Genomic DNA, 12,219 nt, shown 5'->3' with positions numbered 1-12,219 from the left:
TTTTCTCTCTACCCGTTGATAACAGTTTGCTGACTCTTCTTATGTGAGCAAATTTGCATGCAGGTTACTAACTGTCTGAGTTACTCTTTGATAGGGATAAGGGAGATGACCAGTGTCATAGTGCTAGGCCCCATCTCTCCCTTAACAAGTTCCTACTTTATCTTTTTACATATTGGGGCTTGGGGTGATGTTTTGTTTGCCAAAAAGATTCTTTCCTGTAAAAAAATGAGAAGAGAAAAAAAAAATCCTACAATACCGTATTCACTATGCTAACGTGACTCAGCAGTGGGCCAGCAAGGGCTTTGCTGGGAGGGACACACTGATCAACCGGGGTGGGGGGGGGGGTGGGGGGAGTCTTGCATGGACAGATACCTTCGAGGAAGTGGCTGCCCCTCTCCGGTTTCCAGTGTAGACTGTCACCAGGTAGTGGTACTGGGCAAAGGGATCGTTGTCCTCCAGCACTGTGACCTTCACCTGGACAGAAGGATGACGTTAGGAGGGCCCTGTTCAGTGGGTTCATGCATACACAGCAGCCAAGAGCGAGCTGGGCATTCATGACAAGGGAAGAGAGCAAAATTGTGTATGTTATTTATTCATTCCATTGGGTGAGAACAAGTAAAATAAAAGACTTTTAAAATAAAATAGTACAAAATGCATTTCATATTAAATAGGACTCAAAGTAGTCGAACTGGAAATGAACTTGGTATTAAGGTGAGAACGTTCAGTGTTTGATCTGGTGAATGATACCAACTCTGTTTATCTAGAATTTCTAACATTGATAACCAGATTGGGACTCTAAGGGAATTTAAAAGGAAGGAAGGCTAAGGTGGTTTAGCAGCAAAACAAAACAAAGCTGGACTAGAGGTTGCAGTGGGCTCTGTGGTGAGCCGTCCAGATCTCCCAGCAGTGGACGGTTGTCTGCTCCAGTTGTCTGGGATGTGACAGCCACCTCTACTGAGGTCATATGCCCTCCTGGGGAGGCTGACGTGCGATGGCAGATTGATGTGGTATCTGGGCATGCTCAAGACCTGGGCATCTCGACCCAACCCAGGGCATCTCTGGAGCTCCCAGCCCAGCTTCCCTTTCTCTCTCTCTCTCCCTTCCTTCCTTCCTTCCTTCCTTCCTTCCTTCCTTCCTTCCTTCCTTCCTTCCTTCCTTTTTACTTTTATTGTTTTAATTTACATCCAAATTAGTTAGCATATAGTGCAACAATGATTTCAGGAGTAGATTCCTTAGTGCCCCTTCCCCATTTAGCCCATCCCCCCTCCCACCACCCCTCCAGCAACCCTCTGTTTGTTCTCCATACTTAAGAGTCTCTTCTGTTTTGTCCCCCTCCCTGTTTTTATGTTATTTTTGCTTCCCTTCCCTTGTGTTCATCTGTTCTGTGTCTTCAGGTCCTCATGAGTGAAGTCCTATGGTATTTGTCTTTCTCTGACTCATTTCGCTTAGCATCATACCCTCCAGTTCCATCCACGTAGTTGCAAATGGCAAGATTTCCTTCTTTTTCATTGCCGAGTGATACTCCATTGTCCTTACACACCGCATCTTCTTTGTCCATTCATCCTTCGGTGGACACTTGGGCTCTTTCCGTACTTGGGCTGTTGTGGACAGTGCTGCTTCTCTTTCTGCTCGTCCTGCCTCCTTCCCTCCCTTTCCAGGGCTGAGCGCAGGCACTCCTTGTGAAACACCCTGCACACTCAGCTCCGCTGCAGAGTCTCTTTCTTGGGAACCAAGCGACAGGGGAGGCGCTTAAAGTATTAATGTTGAATCCCTCGTGTGAATCGAAGACAGCAGTATAAATGTTGTAACTATGAGCTTATTAAGCTTTGTGCCACCTTCACATCCTGAGAGGCGTTGCTGTGTGTGGGGAGGGCGGGAAATGGAGAATATTTCAGAACTTTGTGACAGTGCATCCTTGCAAGTATTTATGTGCTCACTCAGACACTCAGAATTTTACTGAAGGCTCCTTAAATGTCAGATATGGTGCACATATTAGAAAAGTAATCAGAACTTTGTTGTTGGCAATTTGTTTTTCTCGTTTCTATCCTCAGACCTGTTTTATGGTCAGGCAGATCTGGGTCTGAATTCTGGCTTCTTGGAGGTGACTTTGGACCAGTTAGTTGCCCTCCCTGATCTTTGGTCTTTTCCTCTGTAAGGTGATAGGGGTACCGTCCGGTTAAGGGTGGACTCAGAAGGCCCGGGTTGTCCATACCCTGCACATTTCAAAGAAAGACCTGGATCTTGGCCAGCTCTTGAAAGATAACCCCTGAGTGCTTGGAATCTCCTGCATGATGAGTGTCTTTTTTTTTTTTTAAACGTTTATTTATTATTGAGAGATGGAGAGACACAGAGCATGAGCAGGGGAGGGGTAGAGAGAGGGGGAGACACAGAATCCGAAGCAGGCTCCAGGCTCTGAGCTGTCAGCACAGAGCCTGATGCGGGGCTCGAACTCACGAGCTGTGAGATCATGACCGGAGCCACAGTCGGTCGCTTAACCAACTGAGCCACCCAGGCGCCCCAAGTGATGAGTGTCTTTGAATACCTTGGTCCACACCAGGTAGTCTCTGCTAACAGTCTGATTTATGATGAGGGCTTTGGGCCATGCTGTATCAGTCTGACCTCTGGGTGGTGGTGGTGATGATAGGTGATTTTTTGGAGACTGAGTGACTGACCTCAGTTACTCAGTGGGCACTCCATACGTCTGTGGCTGACCCCCCATTAAACCCTGGACCCCAGGGCTCAGGTGAGCTTCGTATGAACTGTCACACGCCATTGCTAGAGAATGCCGTCTGTCCATACAGCTCTCCTGGGGGAGTAGTCAGAAGCTCTTGCCAGATCTCTCCTGGACTCTTCCCTTTTCTGATTTTCATCTGCATCCTTCATTGAAATAAACCATAATCATGAGTATCATAGCTTTTCTGAATTCTGAGAGTCTTCCCAGCAAATCGCTGAACTTGAGGTTGGTCTTGGGGCCTCTCAATCTTCTTAGAGGTGAAGTGAGCATTAAATGGGATAATCACTGGCATTTAGTAAATCCTCAATAAATGGTCAGTAGAATAATCCTCCTGACAATTTGATGAGAATGGACATTTTATATATAATGAGGCTGAGAAGCTAGCTTGCCTAGGATGACCTGGCTTTGCTGCTGGCCCTTTGGCTCCCCACCTGAGCTCCATCTCCTGAAGTTCGTGCAAGGGAACATCCCCTGCTCCTTCCTCCCATTCCTGCAGACCATGCAACCTCACCTTGGCCTGATCCTGAGCGTCCTTCCTCCTTGCCCAGATCACCACCAGCACGTAGGCCACGCAGAGGCAGCCCACGGTAGTCACAACCACGGGGTTATCTTCAAAGGTGGCAAAGAGCTCGGTAGTCTGGCGGACATCGATGGCATTGGGCATCACCAGGAACGTGCTTCCAAAGAAGGTGAGGTGGTTGCAGAGGCAGTGTGTCTGGGAGGGGGTGGTCCGTGGCCCCACCTGCAACCCCAAAGAGGCCCTGGTAGGAATGCCAGCACGTCTCTGGCTCACTAAAGCCCAAGGGAGGTGGAAAGTTCCCTGAGGAGGCCTGGGGAGACCAGCTCTAGGATTCTCTTGAGATTTTTTAGTTAGCTAAAAGTCTTTAAATGTCAACAATATTATCTATAACAAGTATCTTTGTACCCGTCATTCTCAGTGGGCACTTGTGTATCTCATGAGTCATCTTTGCCCTTTTAAAGAACTATTACAAGTGAAGGCGAAGTTCCCTGTATCCCCCACCTTCCATTAGCAGCCATTGTCACAACTTTGGTGCACATGATTCCATTACATTCTCCGCCCGATGCTCACTCATTGGACAGATATGTATTGAGTGCAAAATCTATGCCAGGCAATAGACTAGGTGCTGAGAGGCCATCCAGGGTAATCAGCTCATCTCAGGTTTCCAGGGACTTATCTATTTCTAAAAATGAAAGTCCCAAGTCCTGGGACACGCTAGGGTGGTCGGTCATCTCACACTGAAGATAAAAAACAAACACAAAAGAAACAAAAAACTGATACTGGGGAATCATGTAAAGAAAAGGGAAGGGCAAATGTTTAAATCCTGAATTGGTGTCTTAGCACCAGGAATGATCTCCCTAAATTTCACCCTCTTAGGTTTAGGCACCAGGGGCCCCTCGCCTGGGCTCATGCTTTGAGTGCATGCTGCTCTAGCTATCCTCAGGCAGCACCTGTCTGCACAAGACAGGGAGTCAGGGGGCCCCAGGGACGTGCCCACCACAGCACATAGCACTCACCGTGTCTAGGGAAAGGCTCTAGGTGACCCTGAGGATGAAGCCCTCCTTAAATTTTGCACCATAGATGTCTCACTTGTTTTACCCTAGTCCTGGCCCTGGGATTCCCCCTTCTAGACTATGGTTTGGGGACCTGGACCTGGAATCCCTTGCTTCTAGGGCCTGCACAGCCCTGTTCCTCAGGATCACTCTTCTCTGGTGGACTGGCCACCGGTGTGCCCACCCTTGGGCATGAGGGTGGCAGGATGTGGCTATGGGGGGCAAGGTGTGTGGATGGAGCTTGGGTACATGGTCCCCTGTGGTACAGGACCATAACATTGGGGCCAGGGGTGGGGGTGGAGACAGGAATGGACCAGGGCTGGGGACCCCCATCTGTGTTCTTAATTCACACCTTGCACTTAAGTCCTTTCCTAAATCCTTCTGTCAACTTTCAGTTACCCCCCACCGCGCCATTTGGTGGGCAGAGATTATGTTCAACCCCACAACTCAGTGCCACTTTTCACTTCAGGGTCTACCAGGAGGTGGTGAGGTGGGAGGGGTGGGGAGCAGGAAACCCTGGCATGCAGAAAGTTCTCCGCTCAGCTCAGTGCATGAGGAAGGACCTGCTGCAGCCCAAACTGCCCCAGCAGGTAACTCTTGTCTCTTTTCCTTAACAAGCCACTCAGCAGAGGGGTCACATGGGCATGACACCAAGTGTTTATTGACAGATTTCACATGGCCCTTAGTTCCGTGTTTGCTTCATTGTTTTTCTCACTGTTTCCCAATCCTGGTCAGCGCTTGTCATGCAGCCGTGGGCCTTAGGGGAACGCCTGGGGCACTCGGAAGGAGTGGAGATGGTTTCAGAGAAGAAACCAAGCAGGTGCCAGTGACAAGACCATGTCAGCGCTGGGTGCCCAGGGACCAGGCTTTTTATGCCTACATCTTTGTCCTCCCGGGCTTTCCCAACCTTTCCAGCGTGAGAGGCTCTTGAACTCCGGGAATAAATCTGCGCATATCCTTGCTAAAGTAGTTGCACCTTTAGTGACCTTTGAGAAAATATTTAAGCAGGAATAGAGATTCTCAGCCCCCTTGCAATAATTCTGCTTTCACCCCTTGAGAAGGTCTGCGGTCTACAGACTTGGAGCTTTCTTTAGCCATTTAGAGAATTTGGTGCTGTCTTTCCACCCGTTTACTTATTTATGGCTCCCCAGGGATCTTTATCTATAGCTATAGCTATAGCTATCTGTATCTACTTCTATATAATGAGCATCGCATATATATTGGATTCATATAACTTTTCGTCCACGACACACTCCCACATCTGACTTTTGTATGTCCCGCATTCATGTACGCATGTATTAGTAGGTGTATATTTTCAATAACATAGTAAGTCCTGAGAACCCCCTACCCTACTCGAAAGCTAGGAACTTTCCAATAACTTACAGTTAGATAAGTAGTCCTCCCCTGGGCTGTCCTCATGCTCCCCCAACCCAACCGCCACCCAAGTCCCATGTTCATTGTCTCCTTGATTTCCATTTTATATATAGTTTTGTCTTCTCCGTGTTCAGATTGTCCAACACAACAACCATTTGACTCTGTGGAGCACTCACTTGTGCCAGACCCCACACTAACTACTTGATCCCCCTATTCCTGTCCAGGCCCCGCCCCAACTGTAAGTGGTAACCAGCTTGTATCCCCATTTTCAGATGGGAAAGCTGAGAGAGGTGCGGCAACCTGCCCAAAGTCACCTGCCCAGTCCTGCTGAAGTGGGATTGGACCCAAGTCTGTCCAACAGCAGAGCCCACGCCCCCATTGGCTACACCATCCCTCTTTCTGAGCCTCGGGCCTCTGAGGACAGCCTGCTGGGCACTCCAGGCCAGCAGCGTGGGCATCAAACAGCTGCCGGGAGTGAGGACTCTGGGAAGGTCGCAACACACCCAGGGCCTTGTTCACGAGGTACAAAGGGCTCTATTGCGGGCACGGGGAACATGTTGTCTCTTGGACGTCGCGATGCACCCGTTTCTTCCTGGCACTTTGGGGAACTCCCTCTGTGTGGTGGCCAGAAGCCAGGGCAGGAGTTGACAAGGGAGCTGAAGTTATAGCAGAAACAAAGCTGGAAGCAGCTTGGGTCTGAGTCCCCTTCTGTGGCTCTGCTGGGGCCTGGCTTCTTACACTACTTGTGACTATTGTCATTTGATTATGTGTGGCATTTGCTTCTTGGCTGTGTCCTCTGCTGGACCGAGAGCTCACTGGTTTTTCTAACCATTATATCCCCACTGCCTTGCGCACGGCAAATATTTGTTAAATAAATGAAAGAAGGTACGGTCTATTAGATGGAGACAGGTATGTGATAAATTTCAGCTAGATGTGGAGGTTGCTGTTTGGGGGAGGGTATGAAATGCTGTGGAAGTCCAGAAAGGGAGAGTCCCGATGTCTGGATGCTTCCAAGAAGGTGACATTGGAGTGGGAGATGGAAGGGTGAATAGCACAGGAGTTTTCCATGCAGGGTAGGTATAAAGGGCCTTTGGCCCAGGGAGAGAACAGCAGATCAAAGGCAGGGAAGGCGGAAGAGGAACACTGATGCATGAAAGATGGCCTCTGATGACCTCAGAGCTAATGTCTGGACACTGTCATGGGCAGAGCTGAGCTGACTTGAGACAGGGATTTGATTGCAATTAATAGAGCCTTGTGCCATCCAGGGGCTTGGCGAGACTGGGTGGGGGGCTGGGCAAGCAGTGCTGCATCTCACAGAAGGCTCGTGCGCTGGAGACAGACGGGCTTGGGTCTGAGTTCCAGCTCTCCCCCCTACTAGGCAAGGGATCTGGGGGTAAATTTGTTGACTTTCCTGAGCCTTTGTTTTACCACCTTAGAATGGGAATTCCTACTGTCTTAGAGGGTTATTGTGGAGCACGGAACACAGCACCTGGCAAGGAATAAAGGACTCTGAGTTCAGTTCCTTAGCAATGAATGTCCATTCATTCAATGGTCATTTGTTCTCATTGGTGAGCAAAGCACACTGTTCCCAACTAATGGGGCTTCTGGTGTACTGAGGGAATAGACATCATCCCAGTGACCTCCTGAGTAGATGTGAAATGGCTTAGTGCTGTGTTTAGTGCTATGGAGGAATGGATGTATGTACTGGGAGAGCTTACAGCAGGAAATCCGACTTGCCCCGGGGGTTAAGAACAGTTTTCTCAAGGAAGTGATACTGGAGGCAGGATCTAGTTGACCATACTGGGGGAGGAGGGGCATTCCAGGCCTAGGGAACAGCATATGCAAAGACACTGTAGAGGGGTGCAGAACAGCCACGAGAGCTGTGTCCTCTCCTTACCTGGCACCCAGAGTTGTCCCAAGTCCCCTGGACCTCATCCCAGAACACACAGTGGGACAGGAAGGTGGTGATGCCAACTGTGAGGTCCCTGGTGGGGGTTAGCTCCAGGTCAGACTCGGGGACCACAGTCAGATAGTAGATGCCTTCTCCAAAATGCAGGTCCTCTGGGTTCAGAATCCACGTGGACAGTCCATCTGCAAGAGAGAGGGCTCCAGGTCAGCCCGAAGCCTTGTGGAGACTGGGGCTAATGTCATGGGAGAGAAAGACCAAGGTGACTGGCCAGGGGAGCTGACCTTGATGGTCTCCCTGATATCCTAAGAAAGCCCTCTTCCCTTGAGATCTGGAGCAGAGAATAGGAGGCACTCCCAAGTCAGCACGACTGCCAAGTAAGGTAGATGAGGGCTCAAATTCTGACTCTGTCCCTTCTTGGCTGTGTGACTTTGTACCAGTTAACCTCTCTGTTCTTATCTGGCAAGAGGAAATGTCCATAGTGCCCATCCCAAGGGTTGTAATGAGGATTGCAGTGAAGTTAGTTCTATAAGTGCATATCAGTTCAGGGTGTTTAGTAGGTGCTCACTTACTGTTGCCAGATAATAAATAATACTGATGATAACAGTAGTAGTAGTAGTAGTAATAACACCCAAAAATAGGCATTTAATGTAACAAAAAAAGTTTTTTTTCCCCATGGCTTCTGATTCTCAAGTTTTAAGTTGGTTACCCTCTCCCCACTGCCCAAGAAGCTGGCCCAGTTGATGGATTACCTGCAGCAGCCGTTGGCGGAAGGTGAACTTTGGTGTCATAGCTGGTCTCATTGGGGTGGTAGCCGTAGCCCAGGCTGAGCATGAGTGGGATATCAGGCCTCCAGTGCAGCTGGATTCCCAAAGCTGCGCCATCTGTAGTCAGGTTCACCCACAAAGCTTCAGGACTGGTCAAGTTTAACACAGTTGGCTCACTGTGTCCTTTTGAAAGCCGGGGCAGCAGGATCTGTCATCAGAAACAGTTACATCAGGGGTGTGCCGGGATGGGAGTGCCAGTAAGCATCAGGGCTGCTGTGCAGAGCAGGGCAGGGTGAGTGCCTGGGGAACCAGGATCCACTCTGCTGTGCTCATCTTATCAGCTTCCTGGGGCTGCTTATCTTGGTGCTTATGATACCACAGATCTGCTGTCTTACAGTTCTGGAGGCCAGGAGTCCAGAATCAGTTCCACGGGGCTAAGGTTGGCGGGCTGATGCCGTCTGGAGGCTCTGGGAGAGAACCTTGCCTTTTCCAGCTTCTGAGGGTGCCGTGTCCCTTGGCTCAGGGCCCCTCCTTACATCACCCCAACCTCTTGCTTTTGTCATCAGATCAGCCTTTTGTCTTCTGTAGTTAACTCTCCCTGTCTCTGCCTCTTGTAAGGAGCTGGCATGCCACTGGGCCCACCCACATCATCCAGGGTCATCTCTCTATCTCAAGATCCTTAACTTAATCACACCTGCAAAGTCCCCTTCGCCATGTAAGGCGGCAAATCCACAGGCTCAGGGATGAGAATATGGACATCCCGGGGGGCTGTTATTCACCCACCACACTCATCAAACTGCATACCAAGGACTGGGCTGCATCCGTACAGAAAGAGGACAGACTTTTTCTCATTTGCTCAAGTGTGCTGTGTGAACTATGGTCATGTTGACGATGGTGTGAAGCAAGTGAAGTGTCTAAGTTAGGAGCACAGGCCAGAGAGGCAGAGAGACCTCTGTTTGGATCTTGGCTCTGTCCTATATCAGCTGTGGGACCTCCAGCCAGTTAACAGGCCACTCGGAGCCTCTGCTTCCTTGTCATCAGTAGACCACGTAGACTCATTCAGGGTATTAAAAATAGTATCGCATACATGGGGCGCCTGGCTGGCTCAGTCAGTGGAGCTCGTGACTCTTGATCTCAGGGTTGTGAGTTCAGGCCCCACATTGGGTGTAGAGATTACTTAAAATATTTTGGGGGTGCCTGGGTGGCCCGTTAAGCATCCGACTCTTGGTTTTGGCTCAGGTCACGATCTCACGGTTTGTGGGTTCAAGCCCCGCGTCGGGCTCTGTGTTGGAAGCATGGAGCCTGCCTGGGATTCTCTCTCCCCATCTCTCTCTTTGCCCCTCCCTCACCCCCAAATAAATAAATAAATAAACATTTAGTACAAAAAAATCTTTTAAAAAATGATATCACACATTTAAAAAAAATTTTTTTTTTAAAGCGGGGGCTGGGGGGGTGGGCGCACCTGGGTGGCTCAGTCAGTTCAGTGTCCGACTTCAACTCACATCATGATCTTGCAGTTGGTGAGTTTGAGCCCTGCATTGGGCTCTGTGCTAACAGCTCAGAGCCTGGAGCCTGCTTTGGATTCTGTGTCTCCCTCACTTTCTGCCCCTCCCCCACTTGTGCGCGCGTGCGCTCTCTTTCTGTCTCTCTTTCAAAAACAAATAAACATTAAAAAATTTTTAATGATATTACATACAAAATACTTAGCCAAGTGCCAGATACAGAGTAATACTAAAAACTTAGCAGCTATCATTATTCTGCTATTACTAATATGTTAGAAGTTCTCATAACCATTCTCCATTAACTGATGCTCTGTGTTCCCTTCTTAAAACAGACTGATTGATGCCCACTGTGCACTCTTATTTCTGGTGGTCTTCTGTGTTAGATATGGGCATGGTCCACCATGTGCCCCCTTCCAGGAAGGGCCTGCTCCCCACTCACAGACAGGCTCCAGCTGTCAGCTCCTTCAGGGTCGGTCCCAGCTGCAGAGCTCCACCTCGTCTGAGGCACACCCTCCCTGGGGCCTCCTGCATCCAGGGGGCGAAGAAGGGGTATGAGGCCAAGACTTAGCAGCCTGCTGTGGGACATCTGTCTCATTTGTACATGAGGGATTTTAATTTATGGAGGCGACTGAGTGCTGATATGGAGGGGCCAGTGCCATTGAAAGAATCTGTGACTTACATTTCCTAAGAGGAGGGGACTACCATGCCATGCAGGGCCACAGGGGTCAGGAGGCAGGGGCAGGCACAGGGGAAAGCTCAGGTCAGGGCCGTTATTGGGATCTCCATGGGAAAGGCACGGCAGGACAGAGTAAGCCATTTTCAGATAGGCCCATTTGGATGATTTCAGCAGGGTTGGGACTATAGGAATGGTCTCATCTGGTGGCCTGGTACCTGGCCTCGGGATGGTTTAGGACAGGGGAAATGTTGACTTGGTGTGTGAGTCAGATAAAGGGGCTTGTTGGGGGTATGGACTTGGGGTTGGTTAGTCTACATATGAAAGGTGTAGACTTCTTCCTCACCAGCAAGATTTTTAAGATATCAAAACATGAAAACATACAAAAAATAATAAGCCTGATTATTATCATTCTAATTAATGATATGATTAATAATCATTAATAATAATGATTATTATCATTCTAATGGCTGGTACTTGTTACGGTGTAACAAGTACGGCACACCCCCTTGAGTTGACCGGGGCTTTGTGAGGTCTGGGTTGTGATCTGACTCCTCCTTCTGCCCGGTCCTGCTGTCCTTCCTCCCTCTTTGCAGGTGTGGGTCTCAGCAAACATCTAGCACCCCAAGCTCTTTCTCAGCACCTGCTTCCAGAGAACCCAGCCTATGACAGCTCTCTCCTGCCAGTCAAGGTGTGAGCTCACCAGTGGGCACATGTGTTTATCCCAAAGCTGCTTATGTCCACATGTGTTTGTAAAGGTCAATTGAAAAAAATTTTTTTTTCTAATGTTTATTTCTTTTTGAGACAGAGAAAGACAGAGCATGAATGAGGGAGGGTCAGGGAGAGAGAGACACAGAATCTGAAGCAGGCTCCAGGCTCTGAGCTGTCAGCACAGAGTCTGACGCGGGGATTGAACTCATGGAGCGTGAGATCATGACCTGAGCCGAAGTCAGATGCTTAACTGACTGAGCCACCCAGGCGCCCCTGTAAAGGTCAATTTTAATGAGGTATTCCACAGAGTGACATAAAGTGACAGAGTACTAGTGTGAAAAGAATTATTTGCATAAAAACTTAAGCTGAATGCTTTGAGATACAGGAAAGATGAATTGCTAAACATTGGTATTGAATTAGTCATTGATGAGAAAACTAGATTAGGAAAAAACTCACTAAAATCTCAAGAGATCCTCAAGAGGATCTGATCTTGTATTGCACCATGGTGCACTTATATTTTTGCTTCATTTTAATGTTTTTATTTATTTTTGAGCAAGCGAGAGGGGTGGGGAGGGGGGGCGGACAGAAGATCCAAAGCAGGCTCTGGGCTGACAGCAAAGATCCTGATGTAGGGCTCGAACTCACAAACCCTAAGGTCATGACCTGAGCCAAAGTCAGATGCTTAACCAACTGAGCCACCCAGGCGCCCTGATGTTTTTGCTTCATTTTAGAGAAAATTGGACATTTCAGAGCCTGCAATGTAAGGGTGGTTAATGTAATGAAAATGATTAGAATTCCAATCAACAGATTGAAAGAAATGTTTCAATTGTACACCCCAAGATTGACAATGATATACATTTATAGTTTTAAGTTAAAATACAACGTGTAAGACAGGGTATGGACCATTCTTAATGATTCTCCTCTTTAATCAACTATTGGTCCCAACCAAGTTGAAGAAGAAAACAGAAGTGACACCTGAC

At 48.7% G+C, this 12,219-nt stretch overlaps 1 protein-coding gene and 1 long non-coding RNA gene across 10 annotated transcripts in view; one reads left to right on the top strand and one right to left on the bottom strand.

The window, feature by feature from the left end:
• The window catches only part of LOC147573348 (uncharacterized), a 125,863-nt gene that overhangs the window by 59,594 nt on the left and 54,050 nt on the right, over window positions 1–12,219 (top strand). For 8 of the 9 annotated variants that reach the window (XR_015244656.1, XR_015244657.1, XR_015244652.1 and 5 more), the window contains 2 exons: window positions 3,283–3,423; window positions 5,953–6,202. The exons of the other annotated variant lie outside the window; for it this stretch is intronic. This is a non-coding gene — a long non-coding RNA (uncharacterized LOC147573348). The remainder of the gene's footprint in view (window positions 1–3,282; window positions 3,424–5,952; window positions 6,203–12,219) is intronic. 9 annotated transcript variants of the gene reach the window in all.
• LOC112857566 (polycystin-1-like protein 2) overlaps window positions 1–12,219 on the bottom strand; it is a 94,882-nt gene that overhangs the window by 36,386 nt on the left and 46,277 nt on the right. The window contains exons 22-25 of the mRNA XM_086688839.1: window positions 8,339–8,561; window positions 7,578–7,771; window positions 3,246–3,476; window positions 373–474 (exon numbers count right to left, since the gene is read on the bottom strand). Of these exons, the coding sequence (XP_086544965.1) occupies window positions 373–474; window positions 3,246–3,476; window positions 7,578–7,771; window positions 8,339–8,561 (750 nt within the window). The remainder of the gene's footprint in view (window positions 1–372; window positions 475–3,245; window positions 3,477–7,577; window positions 7,772–8,338; window positions 8,562–12,219) is intronic.

Source organism: Puma concolor, chromosome E2 (genome assembly GCF_028749965.1).
Source record: "Puma concolor isolate L17-30 chromosome E2, mPumCon1.1.hap2, whole genome shotgun sequence".
Taxonomy (NCBI): domain Eukaryota; kingdom Metazoa; phylum Chordata; class Mammalia; order Carnivora; family Felidae; genus Puma; species Puma concolor.
The sequence above is the reverse complement of the archived record's forward strand: the minus strand, read 5'-3'. Positions and strand labels throughout refer to the sequence as shown.